The 26,544-nt window shown below is 32.6% G+C and overlaps 1 protein-coding gene and 2 long non-coding RNA genes across 4 annotated transcripts; all 3 read left to right on the forward strand.

The window, feature by feature from the left end:
* Positions 1-564: 564 nt before the first annotated feature.
* Positions 565-1,852, forward strand: LOC150034985 (uncharacterized). 2 transcript variants are annotated; one of them, XR_016530771.1, is made up of 4 exons: positions 565-829; positions 1,083-1,275; positions 1,409-1,500; positions 1,716-1,852. It is a non-coding gene; the product is annotated as an uncharacterized LOC150034985 (long non-coding RNA). The 2 variants fall into 2 exon arrangements; XR_016530770.1 differs by lacking the exon at positions 1,716-1,852 and having other exon boundaries at positions 568-829; positions 1,409-1,546.
* Positions 1,853-1,889: 37 nt separating this feature from the next.
* Positions 1,890-5,713, forward strand: LOC120068834 (uncharacterized). Its single transcript, XR_005479370.2, has 4 exons — positions 1,890-2,276; positions 2,355-2,515; positions 3,070-3,254; positions 5,086-5,713. It is a non-coding gene; the product is annotated as an uncharacterized LOC120068834 (long non-coding RNA).
* Positions 5,714-13,740: 8,027 nt separating this feature from the next.
* LOC120068835 (MLP-like protein 328) lies at positions 13,741-14,669 on the forward strand. Its single transcript, XM_039020470.2, has 2 exons — positions 13,741-13,997; positions 14,136-14,669. The coding sequence occupies exons 1-2, from the start codon at positions 13,805-13,807 to the stop codon at positions 14,396-14,398; spliced, it is 456 nt and encodes a 151-aa protein (XP_038876398.1). The 5' UTR covers positions 13,741-13,804; the 3' UTR covers positions 14,399-14,669.
* The last annotated feature ends 11,875 nt before the right edge of the window (positions 14,670-26,544 follow it).

Here is a 26,544-nt window from a genome sequence, read left to right on the forward strand (position 1 = left end):
TAGTTACAGACGAAAATCAGATTTCGTTGCATTATTCTAAAATAATCGCTAATAATTAATCGCTAAAGGCCTGATTTTTTATAGTGTACCAAGATAAGACATCCAATCTTATCTATATACTATAAATCTTTAAGTTATTACTTGAACATGATCTACTTGTATGTCAACCACATACCGTTCAAGTTTCATTAAATAACCTTTCGTTTATTGGATTTTAGTTACGCAATTCTAAAAAAATTAATAAATAAAAACTAATTTATTGGTAATTAAAATGTTTAGAAAAAGAAAAACCACGAGCAACGACATTGAAAATGTGTTTAATTCAGGGTTATTCCTTACTTTAATGTGTTTATTTTGTTCTTTTACAGTTTTCGGATGTCTAAAAGGTATGACCGACCTTTAAAAGGAAAATAGGGCTAAAATGGACCAATTCAGAGCATAAACATATCAATGGGAGATAAAGAACCAAAATTACAAAAATGCCCTTGAGGGAGTAGGACAGCAGCGCAACAGCGTCTTGACCGGTGCATTTTCCCAAAAGCATTAGTTTTCAGAATGTGAGGCAATGTCTTGACACTATGTACTTCGATGGAGAAGACGAACGTGCGAAGCGCTAGTGCGTTGCGCTTTGATAAGGGGAGTCCTCTGCCCTCTAGCATCACAGCGGCTGCACGATTCTTTAAATATAAATTTTTACCGTTTCGGATTACACCATTTTTCCATTTCCAACTCTGTTTTTTTTTTCTTCTTCACTGTAAACTCTTTATTTTACTGAATTAGGTCACCATCAAGCTTAATTTCCTTGTATTTCGTGAAGATTGGAGGATAGGTAAGTGTCTAGTTTTGGTTAGAGGTCTACTTCTATTTCTTTGTGAACTTTTGAGATTTACGGATGAATTCTTCTGTGTAATTTTGCGGTCTTCAATCTATTTCATGTGGGATTATCGAACATATTAGCCATGCTTAATGGATTGAAGTTGTTTCTTTTTTACAAGGCTTACGGTTTCTCGTTCGTTCTTTAGCATTTCCTTTTGTGTATAACCCGGTCGTTCCAGGATCAAAGTTTATTGTGTTTTGCACAGATAAGCCAGAAAGAGAGGAGACTCAGACGAGAAACGAAGGAGCGAAGAGCTCAAAACAAAGAACTCCGTGAAAAAGGCACATCTGACGAAGAAGAAGAGATGATGGCGTAGTCAGAGGAGCGTATTCCTCGGGAATTAGTGCCCTCTAACCTGTCTCAACAATCAATTTGCATCACGTGTCCAAAGACTATAGGTACTTTCGAACTTAAGATTTTTTCAATCCACTTAGTTCCTTCTTTCTATGGCCTTCCAGGCGAGGACACACACAAGCATTTAAAGAAATTCCACATTGTTTATAATGATACACCATCCTCATGGTGTCACAGAAGAGCAACTAAATATGAGGGAAATCCTCTTTTCGCTGAAGGATGATGCGAAAGATGGGCTCTACTACTTGCCATTTGGGAGCATCACAAAGGTACGTTAATAAGTTCTTCCCTGCGTCATAGGCCACAAGGGTCAGAAAGGAGATTTACAGCATCCTTCAGTGTCTGGAAGAGTGGCTGTACAAGTAGGAGGAGAGTTTCAAGCACCTCTATGTTGGGTTTTCTCACCACCAGATCTCATATCAATTTCTCATTTAGTACTACTATGAGGGGTCGTTATAGTAGGACAAGATTAACATTGATGCAGTTGCCAACGAAGCTATGGGGAACAAGACTCCTACGGAGGCTAAAGAGATGATTTACCTTGATGGCAGAGGATGCGCAACAGTGTGGAAGAAGAAACCGCATCAATCAACCTGTTTCTTAAGAGGTAATTGAGCTCAAACCTGAAATTGTTGAACTAACTACATTGGTTAAACAGGCTTGTTTGGCAAAGGCACAAGCCAGGAGCCAAACTATGGTGGAAACTAGCAAGAAGCTCAGGAGTACCCCTGGAGAACGTGGTTCAAAGCTTGGCAGATTCGACCTTGAAGCTTAAGTACAACCAAGAGACGTTCCAACAAACAACTACCATCCACATGCAGAGTATGGCCACTTAGATCTCCAAGTTAGCCAGCGCCAATAATAGATTGGATACTCAATACAGGAAGCTTCCTTTCCAGCGTAACATGCGTAATGTCAGTGAGATAATGGTAGTGAGCTATAATGAGGTTTCCTACCCTCCTATTTCTGAACTAGTGAATGAGCCAGTAGAGTTCAAACAAGAAGATGTTGAGGAAAAGTCTAAAAGACAAACTAGAAGATGTGGGTAAGTTTCGATCCACCTTTTAATTTGAATGCTTACATTTCTCGTGATCATTTTTCCAGCAGGTTGACTATTGTTCAGGGAGGTCCGGAGAAAGTGTTTTCGGTTGTGTCTTTAGAGAAAGACAAAAACCCAACAACAAATGGCAAGTGAACGTGGGGTGAAGGTTGAAGACAAGCCAAAAGGATGAAAGACTTTAATCATCCGTCCAAGTAACCTGGTAACCAAATGTGATGATCTAGGTATGTTTTCCTTACCTTGTCTGATATGTAAGATGAAATTTGAACATACCATGCTAGATGTAGGAATAGCTATAAATATAATGCATACATCTGCGTACTCTGAACTTTAGTCACATGTCTTGCATTTGGGTTTATACCCTAAATCTTGTGGTTTGTAATGTATAAATAAAATTTATGTATTTAATAAAATAATGGGTTATTTTATTTTTAGATTTAGACTTGTGTAACTCAATTCAATAAATTAAGATCCAAAGTTATTCAATGTAACTTGAATAGTATGTGGTTAACATGATGGTGGATCATGTTCAAGTAATAACTTAAAAGGTCTATAGTATATGGATAAGGTTGGGTATCTTATCCTCGTAACACTATGGATATGACCCACTTTGTAAGTGTTACAAATGTTGTAAGTGTTACAAACGATTTGATTCAATTCGTTCATATATGGACATGCAAGTGGAGATATCCTATACAAAGAGTTTGTATAAGACCGAACCAAAAATAATTAGTTGCTCTTTGTAATACTCTTGACTGAAGATATTAATATGTCATAGGATGACAATATGAAACTTGGTCTCAATCCCGAGTGAGTTATGGACTCCTACCTTTGAGAGTTTGTCCTCTGTATGGGTAGAAGTGGCCCGAGTCATCAACTCAATAAACATACTATTTTGGGGAATGGACAGAGTGAAGAGCTGGGAACATAATTACACAAGATGGAATTCACTCCAACTTTAGGGTAAGTAGATGAATTGTTCCCTGTTCTGAATCTGGGTCCTGAATAATAGGGTCTCTCCCTCTCAACGGCCCGAGAATGATTTTATTTATAGTTGTTACATAATGTATGTCATATAGTTTAAAATCTCACCTAGGGTAAACATATTCATGCATCATATCTTAATATTAATTTTATTTATATGAATGCATGATTAATTAATTGTTATATTGTATGATAGCATGTAGATGACTTTCATTAGTGATAATATAATTGTTATATTATTTTAATTAAAATGAATATATTCTTTCATTTTTTATGTAATTTTAATTGTATGAATTCAATTGATATAATTTAGATTATATTAATTTAATCAATTTTTATTAAGATGCCAAAATTCGGTCTATTTCTGCTGTTTAGTTATGCATAAGATATATGGATAAATTAATGTTTTATTATATGTTACATAATATATGTCATATAGTTTAAAATCGTAGAAACACATTCATGCATCATGTCTTAATATAAATGTTATATTATATGAATGCATGATTAATTAAGCATGTTCATACATCATATTAGAATATAGTTGTTATATTATATGGTAGCATGTGGATAACTTTCATCAGCGATAATATAATTGTTATGTTATTTTAATCAAAAGGAATATAGATTGAAGCATGACATTAACATAGTAAGAATATGTTATATTCATAATGTTATTGGGTGCATGTTATAACTTTTAATTTCATTAAAATATAAAAGGTATATGTTTAATCTTGTAGAAATTAAAACTTATAATAAAGAGTTGCATGCTAACGTAAGGTTTTAATTGATTTTTAATGTGTTTAATATTTGCTAATTAAAATTTTGCGTTATGAAATCCTAATGAGATTAGAAATACATTGTCTTTTATTTGTTTTAATAGGATTATAATAAAAAAAATAAAAATATTAATAATAAAATTTTGTCTAAACCTTGGCTATGAATGTTCTGTCTATAATTGAGGTAGTTAAGCTGACCATAAGGGAACAACCTTATCTGGGAGCCGACCGGGATGTTAATTAGTCAATAGTTTATTAAGCATACAATAAAGTAGTAAATTTATTAATGTGTTTAATAAACTAAACCTTATTGTTAAACTATCCAATATAAATTTTATTTTGGGCAAATTTAACAACACTTAGATAAATTATTTAACTAGATTTACTTGAGTAAAAACCCCTGAATGTTAAAATACTTAGTGGGAAAAATGATAGATATGATATGTCTATTCTTTTACGTTCTCGAGTAATTCACATAATGAGATTCATGCTTGGTCTCGAGGCGTCCATAGTTGCGTCCTCTAAAGAAAGGTGTTTGCATGTGTCAACATCAAGGTGAATTAGTGAAAGTATTTATAGTAAGTTGTTGAAGGATGTGTGTCAACACATCCCACAGTCTCCATCGTTAGTTAACAACGTGAGATTCATTGACTACCCTACGGTGGCACTTATTATAAATCACCGAAGTATCATTACAAAACAAATGATATTAGGGTTCATTATTGTTTGCTAAAATGTGATTGGATTAGTATTTTTATGTATGGGCATGCAAATGGAAATATCTTGTATAAATAGTTTGTATAACACAAGACCACAAAATAATTAATCTTTCTTTGATACATCACTGACTAAACGGATTAATATTTCATAGGATGAGAATAAATAAATTGATCTCAATCTTGAATGAATTATGGATTCCTACATGTGAGGGCTGGTTGTTTGGATGGTGTTAGCACTCTAAAAGTGCTAATTTCCTTAGCTTAATTCAAGTTCGTTATGAGATTTTACATGTTTATTATGCTATTTTGTAGATAATTGAGCAACTAAGAGACAATATGGACAAAAATGAGTCTAAACAGAGCCTGGAAACATCAACCATGAGAAGAAGAAGAATAATGACCGAGTCTGCCCCTTGGCTTAGTGCAGTCGCGCTTGCTATGCGTTGTGCTCAACGCTCGAACACAGTAGTATGAAAATCAGGAAGCATTGCGACACTACTTGGAGTGTCGTGGCGCTCCGGATATTGATGAGCATGACAGGGCATGCATGCGCTTGAGTGCACTGGCCCGAGTGTAGTAGCTCTTGAAGTAGGTACTACGATATGGCCTAGAGTGTAGTTGCGCTCTCCCTAACCGCAACGGCACTCGACTACTTTTGTATAAGCATTTTGAGCCAAATTAGATTGATCCATCTTAATTTTAGAAGCCTCCACACAAATTTACTCTATATTCCTCACCTCCCAACATTTACCCTTATACCTTTCATTAATTTTGCATATTGTGGCTCAGTTTAGCACATTATGAGTGGCTACGGTAATTGATTTCTAGCTTAGGCATAGGATTAAACTCATGTTTTTTTGTTGAGAGAGTTGTTTATTCTGAATTTATGCTGGATTTTATTGATTCTTGAGACAATTTAATGTTCGATGCTTGTAATTTATTTTTGGCTTGATTAATGATAATATTTTCTTTGCTTTGCTAGAGATGGATATGGCTATTCATGTTAATCTCAATTAGGGCTTGAATTTATGGCTTGATTATAATTAAGTTCAAAATTTCCCTAGGCAATTTCTTTTGTAGCATTCAAAGTCATCTTTCAAGAATCTAATTAATTGGTAATTTAGATTATCCAAATTGCTATTGATTTAGTTTATTTCCCGACACTTGATGTGTGTTGATTAATTAAGCCACTATCAAAACCAGTTAATTGAACACCTAAACTAATTAGCTAAATAATTAGTGCACTAAAGTGATAGTTATGGTTTCCCATGCTAACAAACCAAGAATTAAATTTTGTATGTAGTTATTTCTTAGAGTTCGATGAACAACTAAGAACACGAGCGAAATCCAAATTCCCTAATCTAGGTTCCTGTAATTGAATTTAATTTTCTTTTAAATTACATATTTAAATTCATGCTATTTAAATTTCTCGCAATCACATCCAAACCCTCCGATGGAGAATTCAATTATTACCTAAAATTCTCAAATTCCTAGTGGACGCGATCTGGTCTTGCCACTTATACTACGTTATAGAATGGGTAGTAAAGATTGGAGTTTATAAATAGTATTTAATTATTCGCCTTTTGGGAGTGACACCAAAAAGCTGTTGTATTTTCTACTAGAGATGTTTGCTCCGCTTTCTTGGGAATGTGAATGGCCAAGGAGCCACAGCGAAAAGCTACTATATTGACTATCCAGAGAGGATTGCTCCACTTTTTGGTGTCGCTTTCGAAAGACTACTAATCAACTAAAATTTCTAAACTCTAATCTTTACTATTCTCACTACAGCGTAGTATAAATGGTAAGATTGGGTCATCTCCACAAGAAATCTGAGAATTTTAGCTAACAATTTAATTCGAGCTGACATAGGAGGTGTATGGTGTTGTTATGATTGCAAGGAATTTAAACAGTATCAATTTAAATGTGTAATTTAAAAAGGGAATTAAATTCAATTATAAGAACCTAGTTTAGGGAACTCGGATTTCGTTCATGCTCTTGGTTGTTCATGGAACTCTAAAGATTAATTGCACGAAAGATTTAATTCTTTGTTAGTTAGCATGGAAGACCATAACTTTCACCTTAATGCACTAATTAATTAGTCAACTAATCTAGGTGTTCATTTAACCGGTTACGATTGTGGCCTAATTAATCAAACATACATTAAGCCTAGGGAAATAAACCAAGTCAATAGCAATTTGTATAGCCTAAATTATCAATTGATTAGATTCTTGAAAGATGACTTTGAATGTTACAAAAGAAATTATCTAAGAAAATTTAGTAATTTATTATAAGCAAGCCAAAAATTCAAGTCCTAATTGGGATTAACATGAATAGACACATCTATATCTAGCAAAGCAAAGAAAATATCATCATTGATCAAGTCAAGAATAAATTACAAGCATAGAACATTAAATTTTAAAGAATGAATAAAATCCAACATTAATTCATAATAAACAAGTCTCTCAACCCAAATACATGAGTTTAATACCAAGCCCAATAAAAAATCAAATAAATGTGCTTTAAAAGGAGACAGGCCCACTTAATATAGTAAAGAGTCCAAATGTATTAGGCTAGCAAAACTACAAGGGGAATTGGAGTGTATGTCAGAATTTGAGTTTTCATTATGAAAAATGGCAAAATCGTCTAGGAATAAGAATTATAGCAGCTCATGTGACATGCACATTACCACAAATTTCTAAATCCTTAATTCGCCCTTACCTTGTTCGTAGATGTTGTTGTTTATGAAACTACAAATACCAGTAATTCCAAAACAGAAAACAAGGTCGAGGTATATATACAGGCAATTGATATTTATCAAGAACAACTGTCCTCCTAATTTTCTCATGTAGTTAACATGATCTATATATTTTATTATTATTTTAGATAATATTTAACCATTTTTCGAATTTATCTCACCTTAATAAAATATTCAGATTTTTCTACCAAATTTATATTTGAAATATTCATATATTATTAAAACTTCTTTTATCCATATATTTTATTCAAATCTCTATATTGTTTTTCATAATTGTACACATACATTTTTAATGAATTAGCTATATATTTCTCACATTTTTAATAAATTAGTTGTATATGCTATTTTTGATATTATTTTAACATTTTGGGAAAAGAAATATCACTTCCTAATAAAATGGTCATGCATTGATTGCACAAGAATTAGTTGGATTATTCCTTCATACATTGCCATAACTTTTTTTACTTACACAAATGTTTCATCGATTTAGGTTTTTTGTGATTTCTTTAACAAACTACCGTTTTTGCTATAACATTACATTTGGAGTTTGATTTAAAATAAACAAATCTTTTCTCAATTTTTCCTCTTTTGAAATTTAAATTTATTTTTAATATAAAAATTAGATTTCGATAACTACTTCACGAATTCACTTAAAATAAACCAATCTCATCCTCATTTTTCTTCCCTAATTGATTTAAATTAGCTATTTGTTTTGATTTGATTTAACCACTTTTCGAAAATATTAAGATTTAATCAATATTTAATTTGTTTATCACCATTTGGATTTTAATTTATAATATATCTTTAGATTTTATATTATTTTAATCATTTTTTATTATTCTAAATTTGGATTAATTTTTTTTGTTTTAATTATGATTTTACGGAATATTTTATACATATTATTATCTAATAAACTATATATTTCATTTAAATTTGATCATTTTTTTGTATTTTTTAATTACCTTTTATTCATTATCATTTTATTATATTATTATATCATTAATTTGTATTTTTGACAAACAAACAAGTATTCATTTTTGCAATCTTGCTGTTTTTGCTATATCTCCACAACGAGTTATGCTTTTTCATAGGTTTTTTGGTTGATGATATTATATATACATGTAATTGTAAATAAACGAACTACCTTCTTGAATAAATTATATTTGAATTTATATTTTATTATCAAATTAGATTTTATCTAGCTACTTATGGATTTTTTTTAATTAGAATAAACAAAAATTTAGTATTTTTCCTCTCCAATTTATATTTGAATTTATTTTTTATTATAAATTTGATTTTATCCAACTAACTTTTGATTTGTTTATATGTTTGTTACAAAATCAATTATATCTAGATATTTTTTATTATTTTATATATATTGATATCAAATTAATTTTTTTTCTTCATATTTTCGATGTTTTAAATTTTTCATATACAAATATGTAAAAATGGCTTGTTGAACCTAAAAATAAACATATAAATGAGAATTAAAATTTAAATGGATATATATATTTTTCAGTTTATTATTGTTATTAATATTAATATTAGTAATATTATTATTATCACTATTCTTATTCTTTTTCTTATTCTTCTTCTCATAATTATTATTATTTATTAAAAAAAAATTTAAAAAAAAACCCTAAATCTCATCTTATTCATTTTCCACTTAGCCACCCCCAAAACTTCATTTTCTCCTTTGCAATCTCATGTCTTCAATCGTTGGTTCAACAACTCTTTCTTGAATTCCATCATCTTGGCTAGCTTTTAACGACCACCCTCACCAGGTTGCCAACCTTTTTTTTACTTACACACATGTTTTTTCTTTTGTTTCTACTTTAAACATCATTTTCAACAATGACGTTCTGTGATTGATATTGTTTAAAGTTAGCTTTCAAGATCAAGTGAGTAAAATGGTCACATGGGATGAAGATGATGAGACTCCCTACAACTAGTTTAGTATCAAATGTAATCATACTTCCAATGATCACTTCGTCATTAAGTTGCAATTCCTTCACATATTCACTTGCCAACAACAACTTTACTAGTAAAATCGACTTTGCTCTTTCTCATCTTGGAGAAAGTCTATTGGAGAAAGTTTGTATACATCCATAAGTTTCTAATGACCCTCATCGACTACTCGTCATCTTCACTTGCATAAAGGACCATATTGGAAGATTTTTAATATTTTCATTTGTAGTTAATTTTGTTGTTTTAGGGTAGTTTTGTCATTTACTAATTAGTATTTTTTATTATATAAATTCATTTTTCTATTTTTATAATTTTGAAACTTTTTTTGCCATTTTTCCAAATGAAACTTTAAAATTTGCTATTTCTTTTGTCAGTCCAGATAGTCAAAGTGATCGCTTACTAATATCCTTATACATAATCTCAATTCTACTAGTTTGATTTTCTAACAAATTTTGAAGCACACATTAAAAAATAATAATAATAATAATAATAATAATAATAATAATAATAAAACTTTCATATCTCCCCTTTGTATAATGTTTAAAGAAAATAGTTTTCAGAACTACCCTTTAGAAAGCCGTAAAAGAAATAAGAAAAGGGTTAAAAAGTACTTGGAAGTAATAATTGAGTCTTTCAACTCTAGTTCGTAGTTTCAAATTTCAAACAATTTAGTCCATAAATTTTAATAAATAATAATTCAATTTTTATTATGAAAATCTTCTTCAAATTTAAGCGTCAATTTTTTATTATATAATGATTTAGTTTATATAGTTTATAAATAAATAAAAATTATAAATTTTATTAAATCTTAATAGTAAATTTTCACAATTAGAATTAAATTGTTACGAAACATAAAAAGTACAAAAATTAAGGTCCATGAACTAATTTATCAGTCATCATGTATAAGAAATTTTATTAAATCCTAATAATAAACTTTCGCAACAAGAACTAGATTGTTGCAAACCTTAAAGTACAAAAACTATGATCCGTTCCGTAATTATTTATTTCTTTTTATTAAAAATTAAATTTATTTCCTCATCTTTTCTTATAATGATTTGCATCTTTCTTTAATATAATCTTTAAATTCTTAACCAAATTCCAAAAAACAAAATCAAGTTTTTAAAAGCTACTTTTTTTAGTTTCCAAATTTTAGTTTGGTTTTTTAACCTATGGTAAAATGTAGATAATAAATGAAGAAATATAGAGATAAAAGTAGTATTTATAGGTTTAATTTTCAAGAACAATAAACGAAAAATCAAATGGGTTATTGTTATTTATAAAAGTTCAAAGACTAAATTATTATAAATTTGAAATTACATGAATTAAATTGCTGTCAACTTAAGTTTAGAGACTGAATTGTTAATTTAGAGATAAAAATATTTTTAATTAAGACAAAAAAAAACGTGATTCGATGAAGAAACTACGGTTTGTTTGGCTTATATAATAAACCGACTATTGTCGCTTACCTACTCCTTTAAAATCATTGAACATATAATATTAATATCTATGAAATTAATTCATCCTTGGAATAAAATAATACTAACAATAATAATAATAATAATAATAATTCATCACAATTAACCCAAGGTTATATTTTCCTCCTTAAGTTCCACCGATCCTCCAATGAATAATGGGTTTGTGATCAAATCACTAAATCGAGTCTTCTCAAGCCAATGAGAATGTGGGGTCCCTTGTTCAAGACCTAGAATCAATAAAGAGAATAACCTTTCTATATCCCTAAAAGCGGGTAGAAGTGAATTTCATCTTGCACCTATGTCCCCAACTATCTACCTTGTTTTATATCTGGAATGGGAGACCTATTGAGCCGACGCTGTTGAGCCATCCCTCACCTATGCAAATCTAAAGATAATCCAAAATAAACAGATGTTCATAGTTAGATCAGGATTAACATTTAGTTACCTAGGTCATCGATTTGAAATAGTCAGTCTTAAACAATAAACAACGTTATAAAGTAAGAGTGACTTATTTTTTGGTCCTGGTCTTATACAAATTTATTGCATAGGATGCTTCCACTCGCATGTCTCCACATGAACGATTTAGGATCACATCGTTTGTATTAGATACAAAGTGTGCCACATCCAATAATGTTACTAGGATAAGATACCCAACCTTATTCGTATACTATATACCGTTTTGGCTATTTACTTGCACTTGACCATTTTATGTTTCCGCATAAAGTTCAAGTACTCATGTAATGGCCATGGATCTTAGTTTATTGAATTTAATCTTTGCAAGTGCAATTTACATATTCAATAACAATTTTATTGAATAAGCCTCAATAACATTTTTGTTGCAAATAAAATATGTTTAATATTACAAACTACAAATTTTAGGACATATAACTCAACAAAACTATTTAGCATGTGTGTGTACTACTTTCAAACAATTGACTACTGTTGATTGACTTTTATTTAATATCTTGCTTGAGAGAAAGGGCATTATAATAGGATGTTCTTGCAATTTTATTTCTGTTGGATCTTTTTCTTATATAAGCTTTGCAGATTCTGGTTGGGGTATGCTTTCCTATTTGATGTTGTGCATATTTAAGACCAAGTTGTATTCTTGCTAGGGTTGCCGTTTTGATGTATTTGATTGCTGTTTTTATTTTTTGTGGCGAATGAATGACGTGATCGTGTGTCATTCTTAGAGATTGTGAAACAAGAAGTTTTGTAGATCTTGAGGCTTTGCTCTAGATCGTTATGAAGTATGAATAGCTAATTGAGAATAATTTCTCCATCTTAGGGAGAGCCTAAGGAATCATTATTTGAGAAGAGATTCGCAAACTTAAGGGGAGCCTATGTTCATCAAGTAGAATGGTCTTCATATTTGAAAGTGAAAAGATAGTAGTTGAGAGGGAGTCTCACACTTTGGGGAAGCTTAAGTGGTCGCTTACTAATATACTCGTACTTAGGGGAAGCCTAAGAATATTTGAAAAGGAATCACACTTAGGGGGAGTCTAGGTAAATTATTCATCGTGTTAAGCTATCCCTGTGTTGTTATATTTGCCATTTATTTATACATAAATACAGCTTTGTAATTGCTTGACTTTATTGTAGTAAAAGCATCTTTCCCGCGCACATTGTTTTCGAGACGTAGGTAGTATATCACTGAACTAAGTTACCAAACTTTGGGTTTCGTCTTTTGAAGTTTATCTTGATGCTTTATTGTTTGTCTTTGAAATTATTGGAACATTGTGAAAAACACGTTTATACATTGGGTTAGATAACCATAATTTCACCATATGAGTGTTATTTCCCTTATTTAGAACGTTTAGCTGTTGTACTGCTTTTTAAAAATTTAACATACTCTTGTAAAGAAAAGATGCAAGCCGAATAATATTAACCAAAATTCATTCAATAACTTTCTTCATTTCAAGTTCTTAACTTTCGCTATATTCGATTATCAAGTTAATTATTAAAAGGAGAAGAGTAAAAACATAATTAATTTATGTTCTGATAACCATCTAATTATCAATAGTTTGGGGGGTTTATTGCTAAAGCATTTTTATAGTTAAATTTGTGTGACCTAACAACTTCAAATTATGAGGTGTCTCTAATTTTCATGCACATGCTGCTTCGTGGCAGATTGATCTTTATAATTTTCTCTAGATTTTTTATTTTCGTTGTCTTAGTTTTTTTTTTGGATATTTTGTTTTTTGTGTGTTCCCCGACTTATGAGGTTTTTTTTCCTAGTTGGTTTGTTTGTTTTTCCTTTTGGGTTGTCTTTTTATTATGGTTATATTTGTTTCGTCTGTGCGCTGTTTATATAGGTGGTTTATTTGTTGTGGTGTCTTGATCTCAGACTGTGAGATCCCTCTTGTTGTTGTATATTAATATTATCTATTAAAACAAAAATTTGAGATGAAATATCTTCACAAATAAATTTCTATTATAAAAATTCAAAATCTAAATTATTACAAATTTGAAAATATATGAACTAAATTGATTTCGACTTTAACTTTAGGGACTAAATTATTAATTTATTGGAAGTTTACAAACTATTTTTAATTAAGGAAAAAGAAAAACATGATTCAAAGAAGAAACTACGGTTTGATTGGCGTATTTTAAACCAACTCTTGTCGCCTACCTGCTCCTTTAAAATCATTGAACAAATAGTATAATGTCATCAAAATAATTAATCGTTGGATTAAAATAATAATAAAAAACAATAATTATAATAATAATTCATCTCCTGCAGGAGTTTCATAAAAGGGGGAAAGCATTGGGGATTTGTTGTATGTGGATGTGTTCTTTAAATTACCAAATCTATTAAGAATTTATTAAAACCATGTCTCTTGTTGGGAAGTTTGTCAGTGAATTAGAAATAAATGCACCTGCTCACAAATATTATGGAGTCTTCAAAGATAAAGTTTCTCATCTTCCCAATATTTCTCCAACAATCTTCCAAAGTGTTGAAGTTCATGAAGGAGATTGGGACACCCATGGTCATGGCTCCATCAAGATCTGGAATTACACCATCGGTACGTATAAATACAATCATAACTATGATCACAACTATGACCACGACCACTTGTTTTGTTTTTCTATTCTCATTTGTTTTCGTGAATGATCCTTCCTTAAATATTCATATCTTTTGTGTTATTATGCGTTTTCCTAAGATGGTAAGACTGAGGTTTTCAAAGAACAAGTGGAATTTGATGACGAGAAGCTGGCAGTGACCTTGATTGGATTGGAAGGAGATGTATTTGAACATTACAAAGTTTTTAAAGGGATATATCAAGTTGTGCCAAAAGGACCCGAGCATAGCTTAGCAATTTTAACCTTGGAATATGAGAAACTTGATGATGGCTCTCCTTATCCTTACAAATATCTCGATCTTATGAATAATATCACCAAGGACATTGAATCTCATCTTAAGTGAAAAGAAGGCTGTATATTTCTCTGCTGAGCTTCATCTTCATTTGGATATGATTGATTATGTTGGAGTCAAATGTGTTGTGGTTTGTTCTTAGAGTCTTGTTACTCTTGTTTCATGCTTGATTGCAATTGTATGCTTTATTTTCTTATTACTATGGTTCTCTAAGCTTATGGGTTTTGTAAAAATATAATAATGGTCATTCTCATGTTAAATGGATGAAGCTAGATTGTTATGCTTGCTTAAAATATAATATGGTATATTTTATTTGGATCTAGTTTTTATTTTTTGATTAATTTTTTTTTGGCAAAAAAAACTTTATGACATATGTTCTTGATCATGATGTTTGAATTTGGTGCCCATTTGGATTCCATATATGAGAAAACATATATGGGATTAGTGGGTCAAAAATCCCATATATGTTTTCACATAGATTATTGCTTTTCTCTCAATTAATGTATTGAAAAAAAAACAAGTTCTAATAAAATATATGAGTATAAAATATGTTCTTAATCATGATGTTTGAATTTGGGGTCCATTTTGATCGCATTCACAACATATAGCAACGTTCATAAAGTTGGTAAAAATAACACAAATTGATTCACAGCTGATTTATCGTTTTACATAAACATTACATTTGGCAATTAGTTGTTTACAGTGAACATGTAATCATGTAGGAAAATTAAAACAATTTAGGTCCCGTCTGGTAACGATTTCGCTTTTAGTTTTTTGATTTTGAAAATTTGTATCTTTCTTAAGTACAATAATTGAATTCTTAGCAAAATTCCAAAAACAAAAACAAGTTTTTAAAAGTTATTTTTTTTAGTTTCCAAATTTTGGTTTGGATTTTAAACCATTAATAAAAAGTAGATAACAAAAGTAGAAATTTGGAAGTGAAAGTAGTGTCTATAGGTTTAATTTTCAAAAACTAAAACTACAAAAACCAAATCCTTACCGAATAAGGTCTTAATGATGGAACTATCACTTAGAGATATTCTCCAAATTTAAGACTCAAAACTAAACATCCAAAGTGAAACTATATTGTGTATTAAGAAAATAGTTAATTGACACCTTGATTAGACAACCTAATTGAAAAATTATCTCAAAGATCACAATCTTCTACAATTTTATGGAAAGTTATTATTGTGCATGATTAATTCCATAAAATGTCGGAAGTGCAAAGTGTCAAATTTAGTATAGTTAATTAAGTTGAAGTATGATCCTCGTAATTGACTAGGTACTATGGTTACTTACACTTTATTTTATCTAGAGATGTTTGAGAAAATATTTTAGAATGGATTCATGCAATGAAAATGTCAATTGATCGATCAAACAACTCATAATTAATATCATGATTGAGAATGTTAAAATACTACATTAGGCTCTCTCAAGTTTAATTAATCTCAATGCTTGAAGTTAAAACCTAAAATCTCTATAGAATTTTAAAGACAAAACAAGATATTAAGTTCTTTCACAAACAACCTAAAAGACAACCCTTTATTTTCGTGCAAACTTTGTCCTAAATTAAAATTTAGTCTCTTGAGTCAAAACCTAAATAAATAAGGGGAATGAATTATTCACTGAGAAAGAAAAAAAGTCATTGAGCAAACAATTACACACATGATTATTGCAATATGAAAGTCTTTAACTAATGCAATTAAATAAATCTAAACAATACACATCCATGTCCTCCACCATACTAGAACTCAAGCATAAATGATAAAGGAAAACTATAAACAAAATGGAAAGGAAAAAAAGTTAATGTGTTCCACGTTCGTTCCCTTTAAATCCCACTGTCTCAAGCATTGAATATCTTCTCCAACTCGTCGTCGTTTAATATGAATAAATTATTGAACAAACATTTTTTCTCTCCAATTGGTCTCTTTCAATTCGTTTGGAAAAGGATACATTCATAAGAAATCGAAGTCACATCTATTAAAAGCTATGACTTTAATACCAAACTAGCTGTAACAAATGTCTAAGAAATAGCACAGGAAAAAGGTGATAGAATGACTCGTCACTCGTTATGTGGATGTTAAACAGAAAATACTGACAACAACTATAACAATAAAAATACCAACAACAAGTAAACAAGTAAAGACATACAACAGTTTGTAACCTAGTTGGATGATAAACACCTACGTCTGGAGGGTAGAATGTCCAGAAAAATAAATCACTAATATTAAAGAGATAAGCAGTTTATGATATAGTACTTATCTGTAAGACACCAACTACTATAGTGGCTCACGTACTTAACATACACGTCACCTAGGCTCCCCCTAGACGTGTGACTCCCTTTCAACTAAACTTGGAGTCCCCTAAGTTTGTTAATATTAGCGTCTGACATTTCGACACCCGACGGTGTGTGAGACTCCTCTCAACTTGATTATCTTCTTCCAGAATCAACAAACTCCCTTCACTGGCAAATCTTAGGTCCTCTTAAGATAGAGAACTCTTCCTCTGAAGTTGAGAATCCCTTCTCTAGTAGCAATGACTTAGGCTCCCCTAAGATTGTGAAATTCTTCAAAGTGTTGCACTCAACAGATGAAGAACATGTACAACGAAATAGTGAGCAAACGAGCAAGAACACAATGTAGAATAGTTTGGTCGAAGTACAGAAAACGTCATGCTTAATTAAACAAATGCGGCAACTCTAAAAGGTCTGCAAAAATTACTTTAAATAATGGAATCCAATAAATGAAATAAGTCCTCATTTGGAATAAAAAGCCGCGCTTCAAAAAGGAATATATCAGACTAAATATTACATTCAGATAATTCCAAATTAAGAAAATATGCTGCAGGAAAATATTTGGTGTCATAAATGGATGTTAAGGGTTTAATTGAGACATCTACAGAACCACTACCTTAGAGAAGATTATAAAGCCAACAACCTAAATCTTAAATAAACTTCTCCTTTGGCTTATAATTTTTTTATGCAGAATAAAAAACAACTATCATTCAACAATAAGTACAAATGTCGGAATGAAAGTCTTGAAAAAAATAATAACATCAACAATACAACACATAACAAGCGAGAACATATCAGTTCCAAAACATATTAGTCCCCCGAGCAAAAACATAAATCAACCCATAATCATGAATAGAAATCAGACAGAAACATCTAAACACAATCAACCGAAACTAATCACCAAACCACAAACCAAAACTAATCACCATTCCCCCTTTCTGGATTGGAAAAAAAACACCTAAAGACATCAACTCCGTGGTTGAGAAGAGGAAGTTCCTGCATCCCTAAATAAAACGAACCACATGATCATTAAAACCTCATCCACTTCTTCCTTGCTCTCCTAAAGATGGTGCAGGAAAGACTCGAGATCACGAGCTTCAGGGGAAAGCAATTGAAGAATACGACCACCAAATGAAGAAGTTATTAAAGCTCGAGTTGTGCAATCAAGATGATAAGGTATTGTGGTGGTACCCAAATTAGGAACATGGTGACCCTGCAGAAGTTTAGGGTTGATGGAAAAGAGATTTCGAGATGGTCCAATAACTTCTCATGCAGTGAGAAGATCAGGCTTTTAAGACAATATGATGTCACAAATAAGGGTGGAAAAACAAATAGGCAATTTCAGAGCTTTGGACCCAATGTGATGTTTAATCAGATTTGCATGAAGAAGGACACCATTATAAATTCCAATCCTATGTAAAAGGGCATATTATATTTAAATCTCAAAGACACTGTAGACCATTGATCCTTTCATGGCCAAATGAAACGAGCTCCTCCAATCAACTCAAAGACCAAATGTCTTAGAGAAGGATGCAGTTCTCTCACATTTTAAGGCACATTACGAAAAAAAAAAAAAAGTTGGTTGATCACAGCAGCAAAGAAGACAAATGCATGTCGCCTATTGTGTACTGTCTGAAAATCTAGACTAGCTGAATCTACAAATTATGGGGGAAGATTCACAATGAACTCTCGTACCAAGTGAGGATTGTAGGGCGCCAAGTTCAAAACAGTTCTTTCAGGGCAGACAGTTTGAATTAATTCAATAATCTCAACACACTCTGAGTACGATTAGATAATTCTTTCTCATCCACAATATTATGTTTAACAACATACTATCATAAACTTGCACAATATTATGTTTAACAACATACTTTCATAAACTTGCACTCTCAGTGTGAAAAGAGACCCCATCTAAAGGCATAGGAGAAACATTAGCCATGGATGGTTGTTTTCTTTTGGTTAGAGTCCTGGCCCTAGTGACCGAAACAGAGCCTGTAGCTTCTTTATCTGAGCTGCTCTTGAAACCCCAGTAGAGGCTTCCTTAGAAGCGATGTGCTTAGAATCATTACTAGATGACAGGAGGTATTAACACCAGCATTACTATCACCAGTAACACCAGCACCATCGATTGTTGGGTTTTATGTCCTAAAACTCGTGGTATGTAAACAATGAAGCTTATTCTGATAATTCAATAAAGGTGTTATTGAATAAATCTATTGCTTGAACAGAAATCCAATAAACCTAAAAGTCCCTTGACTATTGGTTGATTACATGAACTTTATGTGGAGACATAAAGGTGGATCAGGTTCGAGTAATAGCCAAAATGATCTATAGTACATGGATAAGGTTGGGTACCTTATTCTGGTAACACTATTGGATATGGCCTGCTCTGTAGTTATTACATGAAGTTGTAAAGTGCTACAAACGTAGTGATCCTAATTCGTTCATGTTGGACATGAGAAGTGGGGGTGTCCTTGTGCAAAAGAGTTTGTACAAGATCGGACCAGGAAATGAGTCATTCTTACTTTATAACGTCGTTTACTATTTAAGACTGACTATTTCAAAGCGATGATCTAGGTAACTTGACCTTAATCCTGAGCTAACTATGAACTTCTATTTATCTGGGATTGTCCTTAGATTTGCATAGGTGAGGGTTGGCTCAACAGCATCAGCTCAATATGACTGCCATTTTAAGGGTAAGACTGGATAGATAGCTGGGAACATAGGGTGCAAGAGGGAATTCACTCCTACCCGCTTTAGGGATGGTAGAGAGGTTGTTCAATTAAGTGTTGATTCTAGGGCTTGAACAAGGGATCCCGCTCTCTCATTTGGTATGAGAGGGACTCAGTTTGTGATTGGATCACAAAACAATTGTTCATTAGGGGATCAATGGGGACTTAAGAAACAAGAGGTAATTTCGGGGGTAAAACAGAGATTTGACCCAGCCGTTATTACGAACAACCTGTGATAGGTTAACTTATTAATCATGGTTATATCGAGTGGACATAATATATCTACAGTGAGGGGAGTTCAACTATGGGCTTTAGTGGAGTGACCCATTAGTTAACGAATGTGGGTTAAATCGGTCTAATGACTTTAGCCGATTAATCTCGGATCGTTGGAGCCCATGATCTGTAGGTCCATGCGGTCTCCCTACTAGCTTGGAAATGGATTAGCTCTAGAGTAGCGTGATAAGTTAATTTGAAACGTTCAAATTAGAATCAAAAGAATTTGGAGAAAATATATTTAAATATGATTTAAATATATGAAAATGAATTTTTGTAAAAATTAATTTAATATTGGATATTAAATTAATTAGAATTATTTAAATTGTTTAAATAATTATTTATTAATTTTATTAGAAAATTAATTTATGAAACTAATTTTTAAAATTAATAAATTTTAATTTTAGAAATAAAATATGTTTTTAAAAATCAAAATAGATTTTGAAAATTGAAAAATTACACAAACTTGAGAAAATGGGTTTTCCAAGTCATCTTCAAAGTAGCTTACAAGGAACCCACTTTTTCCTTTGGTTTACTCCAAGCATAAGCTGCATCCCATGCTCTTTGTATTATAATCTGCAATATATTGAAGAGATTGGAGTGAAGAATGAGTGATGAACCGACTGAATTTTTGCTGAAAATTTCGGATGAATGAAGGTGTTCTTCAATGGATTCTGTTCAGTGAGCTTTCTCCATATTCCTTTTGATTCTAGCTTATTTTAAGTCTCACAACTCAATCTATGAGCACCAAGAGGATAGTAGGGAAGATCTTGTGGTGGTCTACATAAGGATTCAGAGGATTTTGTAGCTGAAAATGGAGATTTCGTTGGTTCGACCAAGGTATGTTCATGAAACCCATTATACTATGTTTTTAGCATGTTTCTTTTCAACCAAAATTAATGAATTATAATGCTTATGGATCCTGATTTCTTTCGCTGCGTGATGGTATCGATCCAATAATTGGTATCAGAGCGTCTTATAAGCATTTAGTTCGGATTAATTCTGGTTTGGTGAGTGTTTTGTATGAGAATATGAAAATGCTGTAATGATATAGTTTTCTGAGTTTTGGCCTTTAATTTCTCTTTGATTTCTCATTCAAATTTGTAATTTGCTCTTGCTTGATGAGCTTTAATGTCTTCCCAAGAGTCTGTAATTTATTTGGAGTCATTAGAGTTGAAATTAAGCTGTAATTCGAAGAAATAAGCGAAGGGGATGAGTTGCAGATTCCAGACGATTAGCCTCTGTTCATATCGTCGTTGAGCTTCAGTAGCTAAAGGATCATTTAGCTTCATATGTTAGACGATATGAAGGAAAAGCTAAATGATCGTGTAGCTTTGAGCGTTAATCATTTAGGTGTTATGCTTTAGACGATCGTCTACCTCGGGAGCTAAATGATGCGTTGTTTTGCTAAGCGATGGCACTACACGATCATGTAGCTTCGGGTGGGAGCTAAGCGATGAGGTGAAGAGCTATGCGATGGTGCTGAGCGATCGCTTACACGATCGTTTACCTTTGTTCGGGAGCTAAGCGATGCGACGGAGGGCTATACGATGGCGCTAAGCGTCACTTACACGGTCGTTTACCTATGAGTGGCAGCTGAGCGATGCGTCGATTGCTATGCAATAGCACTAGGTGATCGCTTACCTCGGGTGCGCGCTAAACGATCAAGACGCGGTGCTAAGGATGAAGCTATGTGATAGTGTTTGACACTAAGCGATCGTGTAGCATCCTCCAGTGCTAGACGATGACACTAAACGATAGAAGGCGAACACTATACGTTCGTGTAGCTTTGTTAAACGATAGGCATTGGTTGCTAAACGATCAAGCAAACACTAAACGATCAAGCCAATTGCATGACGATGTTCGTCATTGCTCAACGATCAGACTTGGCGAGATTTTGAGCGAGAGTAAGAGAAGCCGGTTTGACCGATTCTCTTGAGGTTTGGTCTGGTTCAGCTTCAAATGGTTTGTGGTTGGTCCGATTCAGTCTCTGCTGGTTCGGTTCAGACGATTCCAGTCCGGTTCAAGCGATTTTGGAGCGGTTAGAGCGGTGTTGAAGCTGTTTTTGTAATAGTTAGGTTTTTGTTTTCTTGTTTTTTCCAAAACTAAAACCATATCAGTATGCGTTTAATTATTTATGCATTGGATGTATGTTATAATTAAATAAATCTTGTATGTGCATATAGTATGCCATTTAGATTTAAAATCTCACCATAGAAAGCATGCAACATGCATTGAAAGTATGTTATAATTTGTTATAATATATAGTATGCATGTTAGGGTTTCTTGTATTTAATATAAGTGTTATACTAGATATTGAATGCTTGTATGTTGTGGATGTTTAGTATGTCTAAAGTTTTATAAGCTCTTATAAAATTGGGTTAGACATTTAAAATCCATAATGAAGAATAGCTGCATGCTCACGTAGGTTAACCACTTGTTTTAATTAGTTAAAATAAGTCGTTAAACTTGTAAAACTAGGGTTATAAACTCAACCGGTATATAATCCTGTCGAAGGTTAGGGGTATTTAAGTTGACGGTCTATGGAACACCTCCTACCTAGGGATTATGGCTGAATACTTGAGCGTTGATAACCAGTTTTATGAGTATTCGTGAGCGATGTCAGGTAATAAAAGCGTTTATCAACTAGACATCATAGGTTTAAGTCCATTTATAAGAGTTATACATGGATAAACCACATAGACTTAGGTTTAATTTTATTAGCCGGGAAAAAACCTAAGTACAAGGTTACCCAAACATTAGAACATTTCAGTGGTAGTGAATAACTTCTATATGATAGAGTTATTAGAAAACTTCAGTGGGAGATTAATAACATACGCGGTATGTTATTCTTAGCTCTCACATCCCTAAGAGTTCACAGTCTAGATTTAAGTAGTACTTCATGTCACCCTGGGAGTGACCTCCCTACGGAGAATATTTTTTAGCTTAAATTTAGACTTTGTGAATAAGGGAAAGTTGTTCAAATAGAAATCAAGAGTATGATTTCAATTGCCACGTCTCCACATAGTTCACATCGTGAGATTCATATGACGTTTTGTGTCACCCTGGAAGTGACCTCCCTACGGAGAGCGGATGTATGCGTCAATACCAAGGTGAACGAAGGAAGTAGTTCATAGTAAGTGGGTGAAGGAAATGTGTCAACATATCCTATAGTCTCCTCCATTAGTATGAACCGTGAGATTATTATGTTGCGCCTACTGGTTAGCTTTAAGCGGCCCTTTGCTAGTCGTTTAACGACGACTATCCCCATGGAGGGTTGTAACATAGGATTCGGAACAACCTAGGCTTCAGTAAAATGAATAGGGTTTTATAGTTTCGTCTTGGGTATTTTTTTCCATTTCAGAGCGATATTCATACCATTCTATAAGATCCGAAAATGGCGGATGTATACTTACAGAATTATTAAGTGTTAATAATGTCTGACCAAAAGCAGTACCTAAATGACAATCGGAATATGAGTTATTCTAGAGGTAGTATTTAGTCAAGAATGTCTTGATGTAGTATCGTTGCAAAAGAATAATCTTGGGTAAATTATTAAAATTGCTAAAACTTGATTGGATATAAAATTTCAAAATGACAAGTTCAATAATACAAGTGTTAGCGCCAGATTAAATTATTGGGGACAATTATGTGAATTAGAAATCAAATTTGAACACGATACTTGTAATAGACAATTTTCGATTTATCTTAATTGAGGGCTATCCTCTCATTCCTAGTTCTAACACAAATCGAAATGTTTGGGATGTATATGACAGATGGGTCAAGGCTAATGATATAGCCTGTGCTTATATCCTCGCCAACTTATCTGATGTGTTGACAAAAGAAGCATGAGGATATGAGTACTGCCAAAGAGATTATGGAATCTCTGCGAGGGTTGCCATTAACTACGTTTACAAGAGTCGCATCAAAGTGGGGACCAATGTTTGAACATGTCTTGGACATGATGGTCCACTTTAATGTGACAGAAGTAAACAGTGCTCTCACAGACGAGAGAAGTCAAGTTGGTTTTATTCTAGAATCTCTTCTGGAGAGTTTTCTGCAATTCTAAATTCATTTATGAATAAAATTTAACTATTCTACTGAATGAGCTATAGGCTTACCAGATACTGTTGAGAACAAAGGGTCTGGTGCCATAAGTAAATGTTACTACTGTCGAGAAGTGAGGAATTTCCTCCAAGCCTGAAGTTGCTTCCTCTTCAAAGAGTAAGAGTATTCTTGTGAAGAAAGGCAAAGGGAAAGGGAAAAAGAAAATTACTTGATTGAAAGGCAAGGATAGCGTTGCAAAGGAAAATGTTTCCATTGCAACGATGAAGGGCACTGAAGGAGACACTGCCCTCAATATCTTGTTGAGAAGAGAATAGAGAAAGGGTAACCAGGCCAACTTGACCCTAAGACCATTTGCTCAGCTCATCTAGTAGGAGAAGTTGCTACTTGTTTTTAATTGCTAAAACTTGTATAGAACAAATTGTATATATTTTTGGGATAAATGAAATGTTCATTTTCAAAATATTATGTTTGTTCTACCAACCTCTGTTGAAAATCAAATTGTTAAATATCATTTGTAGATATTCAGATGGTTAGATCAAAGTATAGAAAGTTTAAAGATTTCTAGATCTGACTATTAATAAAGAGTTGTTAAGAAAGGTCAGATGCATCTTGCTCAAAGAGTTGAGAGTACCTCAACGTAGTGGGAGGAAAGTGTACTTCCTAGCCATTATTGAGATTAAGATGCAATCCCCTTATAGATTTATCAAAAGCCTATTATATACCTAACAATGTTTACAATAATTCTCTCGACTAAAGTGTTTGAGAATTACCTAGTAGGACTAGGAATACTAGATAACCTAGGAAAAGTGGGAGAAATATCGAGTATAAAGGTACCGAATGGTAAAAGATGGGTATGGGATGCCCTAGTTTATTGTATTTTTCTATAAAACTCAGAAACTTAGTCTTATATATTGGATGTATAAGTTACCACTGGAGTTTTAGTCCAAGTGGGAGTTTGTTGGGTTTTATGTCCTAAAACTCGTGGTATGTAAACAATGGAGTCTATTCTGATAATTTAATAAAGATGTTATTGAATAAATCTATTGCTTGAATAGAAATCCAATAAACCTAAAAGTTCCATGACTATTGGATGAGTACATGAACTTTATGTGGAGACATAAAGGTGGATCAAGTTCGAGTAAATAGTCAAAATGATATGTAGTACATGGATAAAGTTGGGTACCTTATTCTGGTAACACTATTGGATACGACTTGCTCTGTAGTTGTTACAAGGAGTTGTAAAGTGCTACAAATGAAGTGATCCTAATTCGTTCATGCTGGACATGAGGAGTGGGGGTGTCCTTGTTCAAAAGAGTTTGTACAAGATCGGACCACGAAATGAGTCACTCTTACTTTATAACGTTGTTTACTATTTAAGACTAACTATTTCAAAGCGATGACCTAAGTAACTTGACCTTAATCTTGAGCTAACTATGAACTCCTGTTTATTTGGGATTGCCCTTAGATTTACAAAGGTGAGGGTTGGCTCAACAGCGCCGGCTCAATATGACTTCCATTTCAGGGGTAAGACTGGATAGATAGCTGGGGACATAGGGTGCAAGAGAGAATTGACTCCTACCCGCTTTAGGGATAGTAAAGAGGTTGTTCCCTTAAGTGTTGATTTTGGGGTTTGAACAAGGGATCTCGCCTCTCATTTTGTATGAGAGGGACTCGGTTTTGTGATTGGATCACAAAAAAATTGTTCATTAGGGGATCAGTGCGGACTTAAGGAACAAGAGCTAATTTCGAGGGTAAAACAGAGATTTGACCCAACCGTTATTACGAACTACCTATGAATGGTTAACTTACTAATCATGGTTATATCGAGTGGACATAATATATCTACAGTGAGGGGAGTTCAACTATGGGATTTTGTGGAGTGACCCATTAGTCAACGAATGGAGGTTAGATCGGTCTAATGACTTTAGCCGATTAATCTCGGATCGTTGGAGCCCATGATCTGTAGGTCCATGCGGTCCCCCTACTAGCTCAAAAATGGATTAGCTCTAGAGTAGCGTGATAAGTTAATTTGAAACATTCAAATTAGAATCAAAAGAAATTGGAGAAAATATATTTAAATATTATTTAAATATATGAAGATGAATTTGTGTAGAAATTAATTTAATATTGGATATTAAATTAATTAGAATTATTTAAATTGTTTAAATAATTATTTATTAATTTTATTAGAAAATTAATTTATGAAATTAATTTGTAAAATTAATAAATTTTAATTTTAGAAATAAAATATGTTTTTAAAAATCAAAATAGATTTTGGAAATTGAAAAATTACACAAACTTTAAAAAATAGGTTTTTCAAGTCATCTTCAAAGTAGCTTACAAGGAACCCACCTTCTCCTTTGACTTACTCCAAGCATGAACTGCATCCCATACAGCACATCTCTTTTCATGATAGTCTGCAATATATTGAAGAGATTGGAGTGAAGAATGAGTGATGAACCGACTGAATTTTTGCTGAAAAATTCGGATGAATGAAGGTATTCTTCAGTGGGTTCTGTTCAGTGAGCTTTCTTCATATTCCCTTTGATTCTAGCTTACGTTGAGTCCCACAACTCAAACTAGAGCACCAGGAGGATAGTAGGGAAGATTTATGGTGGTGTACACAAAGATTTGGAGGATTTTGCAGCTGTAAGTGGAGATTTCGTTTGTTCGGCCAAGGTATGTTCATGAAACCCATTATAATCTATTTTTAGCATGTTTCTTTTCAAGCAAAATGAATGAATTAGAATGTTTATGGATCCTGATTTCTTCCACTGTGTGATGGTATCGATCCAACATCGACAACTTTCTTAGAAAAAAGAGCAACAATA

This window comes from Benincasa hispida, chromosome 7 (assembly GCF_027475165.1).
Source record: "Benincasa hispida cultivar pf3 chromosome 7, pf3_genome.v1.1, whole genome shotgun sequence".
In the NCBI taxonomy this organism is placed as follows: Eukaryota; Viridiplantae; Streptophyta; class Magnoliopsida; order Cucurbitales; family Cucurbitaceae; genus Benincasa; species Benincasa hispida.